Source organism: Anomaloglossus baeobatrachus, chromosome 2, assembly GCF_048569485.1.
Source record: "Anomaloglossus baeobatrachus isolate aAnoBae1 chromosome 2, aAnoBae1.hap1, whole genome shotgun sequence".
Classification (NCBI taxonomy): domain Eukaryota; kingdom Metazoa; phylum Chordata; class Amphibia; order Anura; family Aromobatidae; genus Anomaloglossus; species Anomaloglossus baeobatrachus.
In genome coordinates, this window is record NC_134354.1 from 348,874,280 (window position 1) to 348,893,804 (window position 19,525).

A 19,525-nucleotide genomic window follows, 5' to 3' on the forward strand; every position below is an offset into this window, starting at 1 on the left:
GGAACAGGTGACACATTAAACTACTGGTCCCATAGAAGTGCACAAAGTGGGATCATACATTACATCACTGCTCCCATAGGAGAGGATGGACCGGTGTCACACGGAGTATCTAATCTCATCACGTGATACAGTGCTCAGTGGTGTGTATGTAATCCTAGTGTATTACAGTCCGCTTATCTAACTGCAGCATGTGATACAGTCCAAGTATCTAATCCAACGTATGATACGACAAACAGCACCAACTAAAAGAATCAGCGCTACCAGCTGTCCACTGTGACTTTTCCACATATCAATATCACTTTGCAGTCACCAACAAAATGACTAATGTACTGTGATCTTAAACGTCACCCTTCCTTATTCTTTTGGAAACGCCCAGACGGGGAGGAGACGAGTGATGTGAGACACATGAGCAGATCCTGCCCACATTTACCGCAGTTGTAATGCAGACTAGGTGTACACTTAGGTTTTCATGGCACATTTCAGCAGCTGCTCCCCCTAATGTTTTAAAGTGGAAAATATATCAATGCTTTTTAAATTACTTTTTCATATTTTACTCAATTAAAAACTACTTATGGTATATATATATATTGTTTTTACATTACACCATCAATAATTTTTATTTTTTCAATTGTTTACATTTTTTTTGGGGGGGTGGCACCTTCCCTTTAAAGCAAACTGCGTCACGTCAAGTTCCGCACACATCACATCCCTGCGGCTGGCTGCAATATTCCTGACTCACTGAGCTGTGAGCGGTGTTTCACCACTCGTCACATCCCATCTGCTCCCTCACAGCAGAACGCTGCAAGCAGGAGACGCGCTGTGCTGTGACAAGCGGTGAAACACCGCCCACAGATCAGTGAGTCAGGAAGACTGCAGCCGGCCGCAGGCATGTGATGTGTGCGGAACTTGACGTGATGTCACCGGAGCGGTGAACAGCAATCTGCAATAGCGCCTCTCACAGACACTATTGCCAGCATAAGGTATTTGAGACAAACATTGTTTCTCAATATAATATTGAACTAGACAATAAAAAATATGGGTGAACCACCCTTTTAAGATAAGCCAAGATTACAATGATAACAAACACTTTTATATAGATCACATAGGATCCATCATTAAATTGGTTGTCCGGCACTTTTACAACAATGTATTATGCTTACGACAGTTCTTAAATATCTGATGGATAGGGATGTGACTGACACTTGGCACCCCCACTGATAAGCTGTTTTGGCGGCAGCCCAAGTGCTCAGTTGTGGAGCTGCACATCCACCACCTATTTGAATGAATAGAGGGTGGGTGTGCAGTATCAAGCCACAGCCACTATACTGTTGACGGAGTTGGCAGCTTCGTAAGTAAGCATTTCCGCCTGCTGCCAGGCACAACTAATCAGTGGGGATGCTGAGAGTGTTGTACTCCCACCCATCAGATATTGATGACCTAGCCTAGAGTAGGGTCACAGCACCGTTTTTTCCTCCAGCAGAGAAAGACACTGATTATGTTAATCTTACTCCAATCAGAGTGGGATCCTTTTTCACAGAGGTGGAGATTTCCCAACACAAATGGTACATAGTATTATATAGATATCTTCAACCTAACAAAGCAAATGTACTTACTTTGAAAATTCAAGTCAGCAGAACCATATAAACCCAATATTAAAAAGGAGTATTTTAGGAGTCTATCTATAGAATGAGATTGCTTATTAGCCCTATTATATTCAGTCTTTGCTCATCCAGCCTGATTGACGGCAGCAGCTTGTACTGAGCAGTGTGGGAAGTCAACAGCAGCAGTAGGGACACTGAAAAGCTGTCAATCAGGCTAGATGGGCAGGAATGGAGTGCAAACATTCAAAAAGGTTCATACAGCCATTCAGGCATGGATTGCAAAAGTAAGTATACCAGGGTCATCAGACCTAAAAAAAATCTATTTAATAATGCATGCAATTCATACTGTTAATTCTGGTGATAGACTGACTTTAATCTAGATTGCTGTGTGGAAATGGTTCTATTGATTAACTGAAATCTGTTTCAACAAGTTTAGAAATATGGATTCAGAAGCATCATTTACATTACAATTACTGGGTGTGAAGCTCGGAAAGTCAACAATGGCCCTTTAACAAGCCTTTTCATATAGGCATTATAGGCAAAGGAAGAAATTACTAAGGACAGATAGAGAGTGGTACACTGCTCTGTCAATACACTTGGAAAACCCTTGTTTGGTCTTGGTCTTTCTACGCATGAAAAGGTTTGATAACATTATAGAGGTAAAAAAGCAATTCATGTTATTACAAAAAGCAAAGAACGGTGACTTGTATTGTAGTATTTGGTGTTTGCTCTTCTTTCCTACCTAGACCGGCATCCACTGGAATCACCCAATCACCCGGTCGCAGTGACGATACATGATTTCCAACTTCAGCTACCACACCTACGCCTTCATTTCCCCCTACTGATGGAAGCGGAGGCAGAAGTGCATAGGTCCCTGCAGAAGACAACACCAAAATATTAAGTTCAATCCTTCAAATTTTTATTCATTTAAAAAAAAAAAAAAAAAGTAGTCTTTTCACACAAACTGTAAAAAGGATGGTCTTGGTGTACTGATCCCCCACAACAAGTTAACGAGAACCTGACAGCTGATTTATGCTGCCTGAACCACGGGCAGCATGTTATGAGACACCCTAACTGTCATTACAGGGAAAACATACAATAAAAGCCTACAGAGGACCACACTCAAGTGACTGGTCAAAAAGTTCTATTCCTCACTGCTTCGCCCAGCCTCGCTCCGCTTGAGTGACAGGTCTCTCCCTAAACACACATGCAGGGAGAAACCAGTCACCAGAACCGCAGGGTCACCGGCCTCTAAAACAGCCTTTAAATATGTAAGGTTAAGGGGCACTTTGCACACTACGACATTGCAGGTGCGATGTCGGTGGGGTCATGTCGAAAGTGACGCACTTCCGGCGTCGCTCTCGACATCGTAGTGTGTAAATCCTAGATGATACGATTAACGAGCGCAAAAAGTGTCGTAATCGCATCATCGGTGTAGTGTCGGGGAATTCCATAATTACGCTGCTGCGACGGTACGATGTTGTTCCTCGCTCCTGCGGCAGCACACATCGCTGTGTGTGAAGCCGTAGGAGCGAGAAACATCACCTTACCTGCTTCCCGCAGCTCATGCCGGCTATGCTGAAGGAAGGAGGTGGGCGGGATGTTTATGTCCCGCTCATCTCCGGCCCTCCGCTTCTATTGGTCGCCTGCCGTGTGACGTCGCTGTGACGCCGCACGACCCGCACCCTTAATAAGGAGGCGGTTCGCCGGCCAGAGCGACGTTGCAGGGCAGGTGAGTGCATGTGAAGCTGCCGTAGCAATAATGTTCGCTACGGCAGCTATCACTAGATACCGCAGCTGCGACGGGGGCGGGGACTATCACGCTCGGCATCGCAAGCATCGACTTGCGACATCGTAGTGTGCAAAGTGCCCCTTAGGCTATGTTCACATGCAGCATTTTTGCTACATTTTTTTTTTTCTGCAGTCAAAACCTGCCCGAGTCAGTAAAAATTCTGTGTTCAAAACGCCCATTCTTCTGCATTTGTCACTTCTTTTGGGTGCGGATTGCATGTGTGCGTTGTCTACAATACATGGTTAATAAAGTTAATATTATTCACCGAAAATGCCACTGCATTTTTACAGCAATTTTTTTTTCATTTTCCCATTGCATTTTATGGGTGAAAAAATGCCACAAAAACACCGAAAGAATTGCCATACAAGAGATTTAAAAACGCGGCAAGTCTCAAATTCTATCATGAAAACAAAAAATCTGCATGAGCATGACATTTCTCAAATCTCAGAGCTTTTGCTGGTAGTGTAAAAAGTAACTTTTAATTAGCATAGCCCAAGGGTATGTGCACATGTTAAGTATTAGCGGCAGACATTTCTGCTTCAAATACTGAAGAGTTACTGGGACAAACATAGTGTAAATTCTGGGTATTTTTGATGCATTTTTTCCCCCATTCATTAATGTAGGTGAAAACCGCTGAAAGAAATGACATGCTGTAGATGTGAAACTGCTTCAAATCTGCAAAGAAAAAAGAAGCAACATGTGCATGAGACTTCAGGAATCCCATTCACTTTGCAAGTACTGGGCAATCCGACTGTGAGAAGAAAAAATATTGGACAAAAACGCAGCAAATACTTAACAAGTGAACATAGCCCAAGTCATACCTGTCTGAAATGATGGAGCCAGATTGATTCATGCTGCCTGTAGATCGGGCACCGTGAATCAGTTGTCAGGTTTTCTTTCAAACGGCTTCTGGTGCCGATAACTAATATCTGCACCGATATGGCTAATAACTCAAGGAATTGCCCGATTCTTCTGCTCTGTAACTTGCCATCCAATCATTTGAGTTGCGGTTTCATCAGCATTCATCCAGGAATATAGGATTCCATCAGTGCTCCGGTCTCAGTTCCATGCTCCCTGTTCATCTGGATGCTACCTCTGCAGCCAATCACTAACTATTACGATGGCGACATTACAGTACATAATGGAGTTCCTGCATATATCAGCGAGAAGTGCAACTTAAAAGAGAAGCAGCCTGCGGACATTTCTGTTACCATTTATCTCTGTCATGATCCAGGTCTGTATCGGCTACTGTCGTTTGATTATTTCACCCAGCTCCTGCCTGGTCATGTCAGGGGTTAACTCATCCCTGCCTCATTCTGGTTTCTGGGACACTATATCCTGGTGCAGCACCTCAAGTTCAGTGCCAGTGATAGTTTATACTCTGCAGCGTGTTACTGGCTCTGGTGAGTTACCTGATCTGTCCTGCCTCCCACCTACCTTGTTCTGACCTGTACTCTCTTCATTTGTCCGTCTGTCCCGGTCACTGACTACCCGCTCCTGTCTATTGTGTACCCTTCCCTGTCTGTCTTACCCTGGCCTGTTTGTCCTACTCCTTTGTTCGTACTTGGACTTCCCAGCATCTGACCTGTATCCTCGTTCCTAACTTTGGCTCCGTTTCGCCCCTCTGTTGCATACGTGACTTCCTGGCTTCTGACCCTCGGCTATCACCTGACCATGATGTGCTATTGACAAGACCATTTGCTGTTGACTTGGTTTACTGACTACTCTAGGTTGTCTATTACCCTCACACAGTTACTAGATTTGCTATAAATGACTAAGGATAATGCTCCTTCATAACCCCATGTACCTTTTCTGCCATGTTTCATGTCATTTTTGGGGCTGTAGGGAAAGCCTTGTCTGGAGACGCAGCATGTACAGGAAGAGTAAAGTTGAGTGCTGCCCACCCATGCAACAAACCCTGCACACTTATCAGTTTCCAGAGCCTGGAACTCAAGAAGATTTTGATGTGACAACACAAGAAGCTAAGAGATTGTTAGCCAGAGATCATGTAACTAGAAGAGTAGTTCAGATTACAACAGGATTGCAAAAGCAAAGTATTTAGGAAAGAGCTCATCTCTGGCAGTAGTGGCATGTAAAGTAGTGCCTAACCCCTTATTGGCTTATATTTCCACTTCTGAGATGCGCGGTTTTTACGTCTGGAAGCTCTAGAAACGATCACCCCACACTAATGACAAGATGCTTTACACTTTTTAGTTAAAAAAACAAACAAGCAAAAAAAACCAAACAAACAAACACATCTCACCTTGAACCATGTTAATGTCAGAAGGATTTATGGGGGCAGCCAACATTTTAACGCGGACTTCATAATTAGTTGGAGAAGAGACTTCTACGTTCTTCAAACTAGTGAACATATAAAACAGTATTACACATGGCGTACTATACAACAGCATTACACAATATTCATGCCCAATTACACTACAACTGGGGCAGGCAATTCATTTTTCCAAGGGGCCACATGAGAGATATAGTGACTGTTCTGTTGACTCAATATTAGTTATAGTATAACTGTAAACAGAATTAAAGGGGTTTTCCCACAAACAACGTTCATTTTAATCAATAGATCTTGGAATAATAATAATTTTCACAATTGGATGTTATGTAAAATGTTCCTGTGCTGAGATAATCTTATATATGTGTCCCTGCTATGTACTGTGTAATGGCCGTGTCTGACCGTACAGGGACAGGGTCTGATCATATCACATCTCCTGGGCTGAGATAATCTTATATATGTGTCCCTGCTATGCACTGTGTAATGGCAGTGTCTGACCGTACAGGGACATGGTCTGATCACACCACATCTCCTGTGCTGAGATAATCTTATATATGTGTCCCTGCTATGTACTGTGTAATGGCCGTGTCTGACCGTACAGGGACATGGTCTAATCATAGCACATCTCCTGTGCTGAGATAATCTTATATATGTGTCCCTGCTATGTACTGTGTAATGGCCGTGTCTGACTGTACAGGGACATGGTCTGATCATACTACATCTCCAGCAGGGACACATATATAAGATCTCAGCACAGAAACATTTTATATAACATCCAATTGTGGAAATTATTATTATTACAAGATCTATTGATTAAATTTAAAAACTAACTTTGTTAGAGGCAAAACATCTTTAACTATGACTATCCATTAATGCTATCTACCATAAGTTCACACAAAGCCCCTATATCAGCATAAGTCCACACACAGCCTCCCTATATACAGTATAAGCCCCACACAGTTCCCTACATACTGTGTGAGCCCCCCCCACAGTTCCCTACATACTGTATGAGCCCCCATAGTCCCATTAAATACAGTATGATCATACACACAGCTCCCCCTATATACAGTACGAGTCCTCACAAAGCCCTCCTATATACAGGATGACCCTTCACACAGCCTCTGTATATGCAATAAGAGCCATCACACATCCCCCCATAGCCCTTATATACACAGTCACATACATAAAAAACAAATGTACTCACTTTGCACCAATCCCCCCAGTGCTGTGCTCTCCTCTGGTCTCCAGTGCAATGACTGCACAGCAGACGCGATGAAGTGACAGTGTGTCCGCTGTCTCAGTCACACACAGTGATTGGTGGAAGAATGAGCTGACGGCTCTGTCCTCCACCAACGTATGTATCCACCATCCTGTGTATGCAAATAGCGGTGACATAGGGACAAGTGCAGCCCATGGGCCACTGCTTTCAGCCCCTCAGCTGTCTCGGTCCTCGGGCCGGACTGAAACAGCCAAGCACCCGATGTGGCCTGCGGGCTGCGCTTTGCCCAGGTTTGCACAAAATGATGGCTGATGATGCTAGTTTTTATAGTTTTGTTTTTACAGTGTTCACATTAAAGGGAACCTGTCAGCAGAAATTTCCCCTAAATCCTCACAGATTCCCCCTCTGCAGCTCCTGGGCTGCATTCTAGAAAGGTCCCTGTTATTATTGTGCCCCCTTTCTGACCAAAAAAAAGAGTTTATAAAGAGGTACCTTTTTGGCTTCGGATTCTATAAATCTGACACGGGGGCGGGCAGCCTGATGGCCGTTATTCTGCCCCCTGGTCCTGTATGCCGCCCCCATCACTGATTTCCATACTTTTGGACGCCGCCCACTGCTTCAGCCATCCCCGCGCATGCCCAGTGCCAGTCTCACGGGACTGAGCACTGTGACTGCTGGTGACGTGTGCGCAGGCAAGTGATTATGGGCGGGACTGTGACTGTTATCAGCAAGTACCCGCCCATAATCTCGTGAGCGCGCAAACCTCTCCAGCGTCACACTGTGCTCAGTGTAGATGCTAGACTGTATTAAAAATTAAAATTTTTCTGAATGTGAACACAGCTCCGCCCCTTTCGGCCATGTTTTTTCCATCTCCTATATAAGAAAGTCCTTAGTTACCCCTCTCCACCCATAGCAGTTTTTAATTGCAATGAGATGACACACAGTTAGGGTCACAGAGCTAGGGACCCCAATATAGAGATATGCCTTGACGAGGCCTTGGGGCTCAGTTACATTGATCAATGCGATTGCTAAATATCTCCTTTTTCCTAATATTCATGGCAGGTATGCAATTCATTATTCACATGTTCAAATTAGCAAGTAGCATTTTTCATTGTATATTCCAATATTTTTCCATATGCTTGCGGCATTACACCATTATCTAAGTTTGATGTGCAGCCTTATTCTTATATATAGAATAACGGCCATCAGGCTGCCCGCCCCCGTGTCACATTTATAGAATCCGAAGCCAAAAAGGTACCTCTTTATAAACTATTTTTTTTGGTCAGAAAGGGGGCACAATAATAACAGGGACCTTTCTAGAATGCAGCCCAGGAGCTGCAGAGGGGGAATCTGTGAGGTTTTAGGGGAAATTTCTGCTGACAGGTTCCCTTTAAAGAGAATCTGTCTCTATTCTGAGAGCACCAGAATGTAGGGACAAAGACGATGAGTCTAGCGATGTGTGACTTACTGGGCTACTTGCTGTATTTTTGAGAAAATCACTGTTATATCAGCAAGAGATTATCACTAGAATGCTTGTAGTAAGCCTGCTGCCATGTAGTCCAACCACGTCCCCTCCAACGATTGGTAGGTTTCTGCCTATGCACATTGTTCACAGAAAGCTGGTGATCAGTAGCGTGACGGGGGTTAAAGAGCTCAGAATTCAAGGAACTGGTAGATCTGCTGCAGTTAAAACAGATTTATACAAAACTACTGCAAGCTGCCCAGTAAGTGACACATTGCTAGTATAAGGCTCTCAGTCTCCATACCAAACTGCTCTCAGATGGTGTGGTGTTGTGAATACTGTCTGGTGGAGCTCAGCTCTTGGACTCCCTCCAGTGGTCGTTGATGTTAGTGGGTTGGATTCTGATCCTTAGTTCTACACACCTGGTTGGCAGCTCAAACCTTGATTTTGGAAATAGGCGTGTGCTGGCTGTTTGTCTTTGCCAGTTGTCTGAAATTCCTGAGATAATAGGAATCTGTCTCTTGTTCTCTTGGCTTCACCGCTATCAAGCTAAGCGGTTTTGCTTCATACTTTTGTGTGTTATTTGCTTATGGCTTCTGTGAATTATCTCTGAAGGTTTTTTGTATTGTATCCTGTTTTGTTTGTGCCTTCAGATAAATCTTCCTTGTCAATCTATGTCATTTATCTTAGCAAGGGTTAGGGTACCGTCTCACTAAACGACGTACCAGCGATTCCGACCACGATTTGACCTTGTCAGGATCGCTGGTACGTCGCTACATGGTCGCTGGTGAGCTGTCAATCAGGTAGATCTCACCAGCGACTCTGCGCTTGGTAACCAAGGTAGAGATCGGGTTACTAAGCAAAGCGCTTTGCTTAGTTACCCGATATTTACCCTGGTTACCAGCGTACGCTGCTTACATAAAGAGTCGGTGCTTGTTGGTCTCCCGCCGTCAAACACGCCGATGTGTGCTGCACAGCGGGAGGCCAACGAGCAAAAAATGAACCAGAACAGTGTGTAACGATTAGCGATTTCACAGCAGGGGCCAGGTCGCTGCTTAGTGTCACACACAGCGAGATCACTGATGAGGTCACTGGTACGTCACAAAACCTGTGACTCAGCAGCGATCTCGCTGTGTGAGAAGCACCCCTTAGTGGGCAGGGTAATTGCTAGTTTTTTTTTTCCTACAGTTTCACCAGAGTCTTGTACGTATTGTGAACGTGCGAGTATTAGATTACTCTTCTTTTTTGCACATTCCGTGTAGGACGTTTTGATAGGGTTTTTCATGCTGACCGCAAGAGTTCCCTATCCTGTGTTTCGTATTTAGTATAGTGTGGCCTCTCTTTGCTCCATCTTGCTCTTACTGTGTATATCTTTTTTATCTTTGGTCACAGTCTATACATGTGGGATGCGGCCTATTTTTCTTTGGGGAAATCTACTCTGAGGCAAGATTGTTTCTTCTCACTTTCTGCCTTGTAGGTTATGTAGTCCTCCGACTGGGTGTGAGGCATCTAGGTTGTTAGGCATGCTGCCCGGCTACTTCTAGTGTGGTGTTAAGTTCAGGGCTTGCGGTCGGTACTTTATTACCTACGACTTTGGTGAATTGTGTTCATTGTGGTCATTGAACACCAGATCATAACAGGGTAGTATAAACTTTGTGACAAGATTCCCTTTAAATTGATATGGTAACTTTATTCAATGCATCAGTAGGATTCTAGGGATAACACATTTATATACAGTATATCACGAAAGTGATTACACCCCTCACATTTTTGTAAATATTTTATTATATCTCTTCATGGGACATTGAAGATCTGACTCTTTGATACAATATAAAGTAGTCAGTTTGATGTGCCTTCCAAATAACTCAACGCACAGCCATTAATGTCAAAACCACTGGCAACAAAAGTGAGTACCCCCCAAAATAAAAATGACCATATTGTGTCCTAAGTTTAAATATTTTGTGTGGCCATCATTATTTTCAAGCTCTGCATTAACTCTCTTTGGGAAGGTGTTCACTAGAGCTTCACAAGAGCCACTGAAATAATCGTCCACTCCTCCATGACAACATTACCTTACGCTCCTCCACCTTCTGTTTGAGGATGCCCCACAGATAGTCAATAGGGTTTAGCTCTGGAGACATGCTTGGCCAGTCCAGCACCTTTACCCTCAGTTTCTTTATCAAGGCAGTGATGGTCTTGGAGGTGTGTTTAGGCTCATTATCATGTTAGAATATGAAGGGAAGGAGGGATCTTGCTTTGCTTCAGTATGTCACAGTAAGGATATGTGCGCACGTTGCGTTTTTTTCAGCGCAGAAAAAAAAGCACCCTCTAGCAGAGGGGACAATTGTAAACAATGCGTTTTTTAAAAACGCATGCGTTTTCCATGTGTTTTCTTCAGGTGCGTTTTTGATCACATGATCCAGCGACACACGGCGTCTAGTACACAGTGTCAGCCTTCCTGCAGAGATGTGAGTGTTGCCCACGAGAGTGTTGTGAGAGGGAGAACGCAGCTGGCCATGCCCACGATTTGGGTTCAGTCTGCTGTGGACTTTAGCTCTATTCTACCTGCAGAGAGCACTCTCGACTCCGCAGCATAAATTGACATGCTGATGCTCGGGAAGCCGCGCCACAGGTCAGTTTATGCTGCAGAGAAAAGAAGCACAGTGGGCACGGGATTTCTAAAAATCCTTCCACTGTGCTTCTACTGCACAACGCAGTGTTATGGACGCAGGGAAAACACTCTGCGCCCAAAACGCTGCAAACTCTGATTGTGGGCACACAGCCAAAAATGCGTCAATGGATGTCAAACATATATATAACGTCCCACCCCCTGCATATTCTAAGCTGGCGCCCTTTAGTGCCTTTCATGTGGCACTAAAGGGTGCCTAGCCTTGTATTTAGCCCAAAAAAAAAAAAATAAAATATTAAAACAAATGACGTGGGGTCCACCCTATTTTTGATAGCCAGTTAGAGTAAAGCAGACAGCTGTAGCCTGCAAACCACAGCTGACAGCTTCATCTTGTCTGGTGATCAATTTGGAGGGCTCCCTAAGCGTTTTTTTTTTAATTATTTATAAATAATTAATTAATTATAAAAAAAAACAAAAAACGTAGGGTCCCCCCAAATTAGATCAGCAGCCAAGGTGAAGCTGAGAGCTGGGGTCTGGTATTCTCAGGGTGGGAAGAGCCATGGTTATTGGACTCTTCCCAGCCTAAAAATAGCAGGCCGCAGCCGCCCCAGAAGTGGCGCATCCATTAGATGTGCCAATCCTGGCGCTTCGCCCCAACTCATCCCGTTGCCCTGGTGCGGCGGCAAACGGGGTAATATATGGGGTTGATGCCAGATGTGTAATGTCACCTGGCATCAAGCCCAGCAATTAGTGATGTCACAGCGTCTATTTGATACCAGACATAACTAATTGACAGTAATAGCAAAAAAAAATTACAAAAAAAAAATTATTTGAAAATACACTCCCCAAAACATTCCCTCTTTAACCAATTTATTGGAAAAAAAAACAAAAAAAAAAAAAATCGGGTCCCTGTAATCCATTTTGGACGTCCCACGTTGACTCTGGACCTTCTAGACTATGGGGGGCACGTTCAGGGAACGTATCCCCCATTTTCTAGGAGTGCAGACCCTCCATTTGAGGAGAGTGGGTGCAAAGTATCTGCACCCACTCTCCCCGGGTCACAGCTGCAGAGTGCGAGCAGCCAGCGTCTAGCAAAGCAGAAAGCTGGGCTGTCAGCCGCTCTGCACGTGTGACCGGCGTCTGCTGTGAAGGAGGAGGGGGCCGTGGGGGATTAGCGCTGTGACAGGTACGTGGGTTACCGGGGGACACCGGGCGGGAATAGGGGGTGACCTGGCAGGGCCTGGGGAGCAGTTTTCTGTTGCATGTGTTATGGCACATGCAACACAAAGAGAGGAGTAGGGCGGCCGGTGCGCTGCTGTGCGCGCGGCTGTTTTGGATTTTCGGGAAGGGGATTGGGGGTCGGGGCGGGCACTTTGGCGACTCCGGCTTTCCTGAACTTTGCCAGGAAGTGAGGTCAACAGGAAACCTCTTGACCTCACTGCAGGTAAAAATGCCTGCGTTCTGTATACCGATAAAGCATGCGGACCGCAACAAAAATGCAGCGAACTGCGGTGTAGCTGCGTTCTGACCAACATCATTGATTTCAATGGGTGGAGAACGCAGCTACAACGCACAAAAGTAGTGACATGCTGCTTCTTTTTCTGCACCAATTTTGGGCATCCAAAACGCTGCGTTTAGAAACGCAGCATGTGCATTGATTTTTCAGCTTTATCATAGACTTTGCTGGGGAAGCTGAACGCATGCAATTTGGCACTGAAACGCTGCGGTTCCGCGGGAAAAAACGCAACATGTGCAGATAGCCTAAATGTTGACATTCATGGTTCCCTCAAAAAATTGTAGCTTCCCACAACCGGTAGCCCCAAATCATGAAACTCCCACTACTATGCTTGACTGTAGGCAAATAAGATTATCTTAGTCTCAGACCACAAAACTTGGATTCCAGTAATCAATGCCCTTAGCCTGCGTGTCTTCAACAAACTATGGGCTTTTTTACGCATCATCGTTTGAAGAGGCTTCGTTCTGCAACAACAGCCATGCTGACCAATTTAAGAGAGGAAGCTGTGGGCAAACAAGCACAATAGGGTCTTATCTGGTAGAAATTTGATGACATGAAATAGGCAAAATCATACAGTTAGGTCCAGAAATATTTGGACAGTGACACAATTTTCGCAAGTTGGGCTCTGCATGCCACCACATTGGATTTGAAATGAAATCTCTACAACAGAATTCAAGTGCAGATTGTAACGTTTAATTTGAAAGTTTGAACAAAAATATCTGATAGAAATTGTAGGAATTGTACACATTTCTTTACAAACACTCCACATTTTAGGAGGTCAAAAGTAATTGGACAAATAAACCAAACAAAGAAGGGAATTTTGTTTACTTACCGTAAATTCCTTTTCTTCTAGCTCCAATTGGGAGACCCAGACAATTGGGTGTATAGGCTATGCCTCCGGAGGCCGCACAAAGTATTACACTAAAAGTGTAAAGCCCCTCCCCTTCTGCCTATACACCCCCCGTGCTCCCACGGGCTCCTCAGTTTTGGTGCAAAAGCAAGAAGGAGGAAAAAATTATAAACTGGTTTAAAGTAAATTCAATCCGAAGGAATATCGGAGAACTGAAACCATTCAACATGAACAACATGTGTACACAAAAAAACAGGGGCGGGTGCTGGGTCTCCCAATTGGAGCTAGAAGAAAAGGAATTTACGGTAAGTAAACAAAATTCCCTTCTTCTTTGTCGCTCCATTGGGAGACCCAGACAATTGGGACGTCCAAAAGCAGTCCCTGGGTGGGTAAAATAATACCTCGTAATAGAGCCGTAAAACAGCCCCTTCCTACAGGTGGGCAACCGCCGCCTGAAGGACTCGTCTACCTAGGCTGGCATCCGCCGAAGCATAGGTATGCACCTGATAGTGTTTCGTGAAAGTGTGCAGGCTCGACCAGGTAGCCGCCTGACACACCTGCTGAGCCGTAGCCTGGTGCCTCAAAGCCCAGGACGCGCCCACGGCTCTGGTAGAATGGGCCTTCAGCCCTGAGGGAACCGGAAGCCCAGCAGAACGGTAAGCTTCGAGAATTGGCTCCTTGATCCACCGAGCCAGGGTTGATTTGGAAGCCTGTGACCCTTTACGCTGGCCAGCGACAAGGACAAAGAGTGCATCCGAGCGGCGCAGGGGCGCCGTACGAGAAATGTAGAGTCTGAGTGCTCTCACCAGATCTAACAAGTGCAAATCCTTTTCACATTGGTGAACTGGATGAGGACAAAAAGAGGGTAAGGAGATATCCTGATTGAGATGAAAGGGGGATACCACCTTAGGGAGAAATTCCGGAACCGGACGCAGAACCACCTTGTCCTGGTGAAACACCAGGAAAGGGGCTTTGCACGACAACGCTGCTAGCTCAGACACTCTCCGAAGAGAAGTGACTGCTACTAGGAAAACCACTTTCTGCGAAAGGCGTGAGAGAGAAATATCCCTCATTGGCTCGAATGGTGGTTTCTGAAGAACCATCAGCACCCTGTTCAGATCCCAGGGTTCTAACGGCCGCTTGTAAGGAGGAACGATGTGACAAACTCCCTGCAGGAACGTGCGTACCTGTGGAAGTCTGGCTAGGCGCTTCTGGAAAAACACAGAGAGCGCTGAGACTTGTCCCTTAAGGGAGCCGAGCGACAAACCCTTTTCCAGTCCAGATTGAAGGAAGGACAGAAAAGTGGGCAAGGCAAAAGGCCAGGGAGAAAAACCCTGAGCAGAGCACCACGACAGGAAAATTTTCCACGTCCTGTGGTAGATCTTGGCGGACGTTGGTTTCCTAGCCTGTCTCAGTGGCAATGACCCCTTGAGATAATCCTGAAGACGCTAGGATCTAGGACTCAATGGCCACACAGTCAGGTTGAGGGCCGCAGAATTCAGATGGAAAAACGGCCCTTGAGACAGCAAGTCTGGTCGGTCTGGTAGTGCCCACGGTTGGCCGACCGTGAGATGCCACAGATCCGGGTACCACGACCTCCTCGGCCAGTCTGGAGCGACGAGGATGACGCGGCGGCAGTCGGCCCTGATCTTGCGTAACACTCTGGGCAACAGTGCCAGCGGAGGAAACACATAAGGGAGCTGAAACTGCGACCAATCCTGAACTAAGGTGTCTGCCGCCATAGCTCTGGGATCTTGAGACCGTGCCATGAACGTCGGTACCTTGTTGTTGTGCCGGGACGCCATGAGGTCGACGTCCGGCAGCCCCCAGCGGCAACAGATCTCCTGAAACACGTCCGGGTGAAGGGACCATTCCCCTGCGTCCATGCCCTGGCGACTGAGATAATCTGCTTCCCAGTTTTCCACGCCTGGGATGTGAACTGCAGAGATAGTGGAGGCCGTGGCTTCCACCCACATCAAAATCCGCCGGACTTCCTGGAAGGCTTGCCGACTGCGTGTGCCGCCTTGGTGGTTGATGTATGTCACCGCTGTGGAATTGTCCGACTGAATTCGGATTTGCTTGCCTTCCAGCCACTGCTGGAACGCTTTCAGGGCAAGATACACTGCCCGTATTTCCAGAACATTGATCTGAAGTGAGGACTCTTGCTGGGTCCACGTACCCTGAGCCCTGTGGTGGAGAAAAACCGCTCCCCACCCTGACAGACTCGCGTCCGTCGTGACCACCGCCCAGGATGGGGGTAGGAAGGATTTCCCCTTCGATAATGAAGTGGGAAGAAGCCACCACCGAAGGGAAGCTTTGGTCGCCTGAGAGAGGGAGACGGTCCTGTCGAGGGACGTCTGTTTCCTGTCCCATTTGCGTAGGATGTCCCATTGAAGAGGACGCAGGTGAAACTGCGCGAAAGGGACTGCCTCCATTGCTGCCACCATCTTCCCCAGGAAGTGCATGAGGTGCCTCAAGGGGTGTGCCTGACCTTGAAGGAGAGATTGCACCCCTGTCTGTAGTGAACGCTGCTTGACCAGTGGAAGCTTCACTATCGCTGAGAGGGTATGAAACTCCATGCCAAGATATGTCAGCAATTGGGCCGGTGTCAGATTTGACTTTGGAGAATTGATGATCCACCCGAAACTCTGGAGAGTCTCCAGAGTAGCGTCGAGGCTGTGTTGGCATGCCTCTTGAGAGGGTGCCTTGATCAGCAGATCGTCCAAGTAAGGGATCACCGAGTGACCCTGAGAGTGGAGGACCGCTACTACAGTAGCCATAACCTTGGTGAAAACCCGTGGAGCTGTTGCCAGGCCGAACGGCAGTGCCACGAACTGAAGGTGTTCGTCTCCTATGGTGAAGCGCAAGAAGCGCTGGTGCTCTGGAGCAATCGGTACGTGGAGATAAGCATCTTTGATATCGATCGATGCAAGGAAATCTCCTTGGGACATTGAGGCGATGACGGAGCGGAGGGATTCCATCCGGAACCGCCTGGTCTTTACGTGTTTGTTGAGCAGTTTCAGGTCCAGGACAGGACAGAAAGACCCGTCCTTCTTTGGGACCACAAACAGGTTGGAGTAAAAACAGTGACCCTGTTGCTGAAGAGGCACAGGGACCACCACTCCTTCTGCCTTCAGAGTGCCCAGCGCCTGCATAAGAGCCTCGGCTCGCTCGGGAGGCGGGGATGACCTGAAGAATCGAGTCGGGGGACGAGAGGTGAACTCTATCTTGTAACCGTGAGACAGAATGTCTCTCACCCACCGGTCTTTTACCCGTGGCAGCCAGGTGTCGCAAAAGCGGGAGAGCCTGCCACCGACCGAGGATGCGGATTGAGGAGGCCGAAAGTCATGAGGAAGCCGCTTTGGTAGCGGCACCTCCGGTGGTCTTTTTAGGACGTGACTTAGACCGCCATGAATCAGAGTTCCTTTGATCTTTCTGAGGCCTTTTGGACGAGGAGAATTGGGACCTGCCCGCGCCCCGAAAGGACCGAAACCTCGACTGCCCCCTCCTCTGTTGGGGTATGTTCGGTTTGGGCTGGGGTAAGGATGTATCCTTTCCCTTGGATTGTTTGATGATTTCATCCAAACGCTCGCCAAACAATCGGTCGCCAGAAATTGGCAAACTGGTTAAGCGCTTTTTGGAAGCAGAATCTGCCTTCCATTCCCGTAGCCACAAGGCCCTGCGGAGTACCACCGAATTGGCGGATGCAACCGCCGTACGGCTCGCAGAGTCCAGGACAGCATTAATAGCGTAAGACGCAAATGCCGACGTCTGAGAGGTTATGGACGCCACCTGCGGCGCGGACGTGCGTGTGGCTGCGTCAATTTGCGCTTGACCTGCTGAGATAGCTTGTAGCGCCCATACGGCTGCGAATGCTGGGGCAAAAGAAGCGCCAAATAGCTTCATAGATGGATTTCAGCCAGAGTTCCATCTGCCTGTCAGTGGCATCTTTGAGTGAAGCCCCATCTTCCACTGCAAGTATGGATCTAGCCGCCAGTCTGGAGATTGGAGGATCCACCTTGGGACACTGAGTCCAACCTTTGACCACGTCAGGGGGAAAGGGATAACGTGTATCCTTAAGGCGCTTAGAAAAACGCTTATCTGGACAATCATGGTGATTCTGGACTGCCTCTCTGAAATCAGAGTGGTCCAGAAACATACTCGGTGTACGCTTGGGAAACCTGAAACGGAATTTCTACTGCTGAGAAGCTGACTCCTCCACCGGAGGAGCTGAGGGAGAAATATCCAACATTTTATTGATGGACGCAATAAGATCGTTCACTATGGCGTCCCCGTCCAGAGTATCAAGGTTGAGAGCGGCCTCAGGATCAGAATCCTGATCAGCTGTCTCCGCGTCATCAACCAGAGATTCCCCCCGCTGAGACCCTGAACAATATGATGATGTCGAGGGAATTTCCCAGCGAGCTCGCTTAGTCGGTCTGGGGCTGGGGTCTGTGTCAGAGCCCTCAGCCTGGGATCTATGAGACACCCCGGGGGGACATTGTTGGTCCAACTGAGGGGGGCCAGGGAACAATGATTCAACAGTGTCCCTGTGCTGAGATACCGGTCTGGACTGCAAGGCTTCTAGTATCTTAGCCATAGTCTCAGAGAGTTTATCCGTAAAGACTGCAAACTCCGTCCCTGTCACCTGGACAGTGTCAGCAGGTGGTTCCCCCTGGGCCCCCCTTAGCAGAGGCTCCGGCTGAGTAAGTGCCGCAGGGGCCGAGCAGTGTACACAATGAGGGTCAGTGGATCCTGCCAGTAGCGGGGTCGTACATGCGGCACAGGCAGCATAGTAAGCCTGTGTTTTGGCACCCCTGCCTTTTGTGGGCGCCATGCTATTGTCTTCCTTGAGCAACACAATAGGGTATATAGCCAGAAATCAACTGTGCACCATACAGTGTAAAGTATATACCATAAACATATAATTTATAATTACACTACTGCACAATGGGGCTAGCACCACAGGTGCTGCTTACCACCCGCTTAAAGCGGTTGTGAGGCCACCAGAATCCCTGCCTGGGTCTCCCAGAATTTGTCCCCCTCTGCAGCGTCCGAGGAGCTGACAGGAATGGCTGCCGGCGTCCTGAGGAGAGGAGGGAGCCGTGGGCGTGACCCAGAAAGTGCGGGAACTGGTGCCCCACTGTGCACAGTGAGGGGGGTGGAGTATGCAAAGCATGCTCCAGCCCTCATTGCTGCTCGTCCTGTACAGCGTCCCGCCCTTCCCCTGCCTGTCAGGGCTGGGGGTGGGAGGAAAAAAGACTAGGCCGCAAAAGCCGGGGACTCGAGTAATAAGCGCGGCCGCCGTATAAGCGCGGCCGGCGCGGAAGTCCCCGGCGCACTACAAGTCCCAGCCGCGCCGCAGTGTTAACCATGGCAGCGGCGGTCAGCGCGGTAGTCCCCATACACAAACACACTCAGCGACGCTGCAGTGTGTAATGGCACATTTAACCCGGTCAGCGCCGCGGTCCCCGGTGCACTAGCACACCCAGCAATGCTGGAGTGTTGCTGTGCGCGGTCCCCACGGGGACACAGAGTACCTTCAAGTAGCAGGGCCATGTCCCTGAACGATACCCGGCTCCTATCCAGCAGGCTCCTCAGGAGTTGTGGATGAAGCACGGTCTCAGTGCCTGGAGACCGATAGGATCCCACTTCACCCAGAGCCCTAAGGGGGATGGGGAGGAAAACAGCATGTGGGCTCCAGCCTCCGTACCCGCAATGGATACCTCAACCTTAACACCGCCGACAAGAGTGGGGTGAGAAGGGAGCATGCTGGGGGCCCTATATGGGCCCACTTTTCTTCCATCCGACATAGTCAGCAGCTGCTGCTGACCAATCTGTGGAGCTGTGCGTGCATGTCTGCCTCCTTCGCACAAAGCATAAAAACTGAGGAGCCCGTGGGAGCACGGGGGGTGTATAGGCAGAAGGGGAGGGGCTTTACACTTTTAGTGTAATACTTTGTGCGGCCTCCGGAGGCATAGCCTATACACCCAATTGTCTGGGTCTCCCAATGGAGCGACAAAGAAATATTTTTATTTTCAATATTTTGTTGCAAATCCTTTGGAGGCAATCACTGCCTTAAGTCTGGAACCCATGGACATCACCAAACGCTGGGTTTCCTCCTTCTTAATGCTTTGCCAGGCCTTTACAGCCGCAGCCTTCAGGT

At 47.6% G+C, this 19,525-nt stretch overlaps 1 protein-coding gene across 1 annotated transcript in view; it reads right to left on the bottom strand.

Moving 5' to 3' along the window:
• MECR (mitochondrial trans-2-enoyl-CoA reductase) overlaps nt 1-19,525 on the bottom strand; it is an 83,110-nt gene that overhangs the window by 43,820 nt on the left and 19,765 nt on the right. The window contains exons 2-3 of the mRNA XM_075335996.1: nt 5,657-5,754; nt 2,344-2,475 (exon numbers count right to left, since the gene is read on the bottom strand). Coding sequence (XP_075192111.1) covers nt 2,344-2,475; nt 5,657-5,754 — 230 coding nt within the window. The remainder of the gene's footprint in view (nt 1-2,343; nt 2,476-5,656; nt 5,755-19,525) is intronic.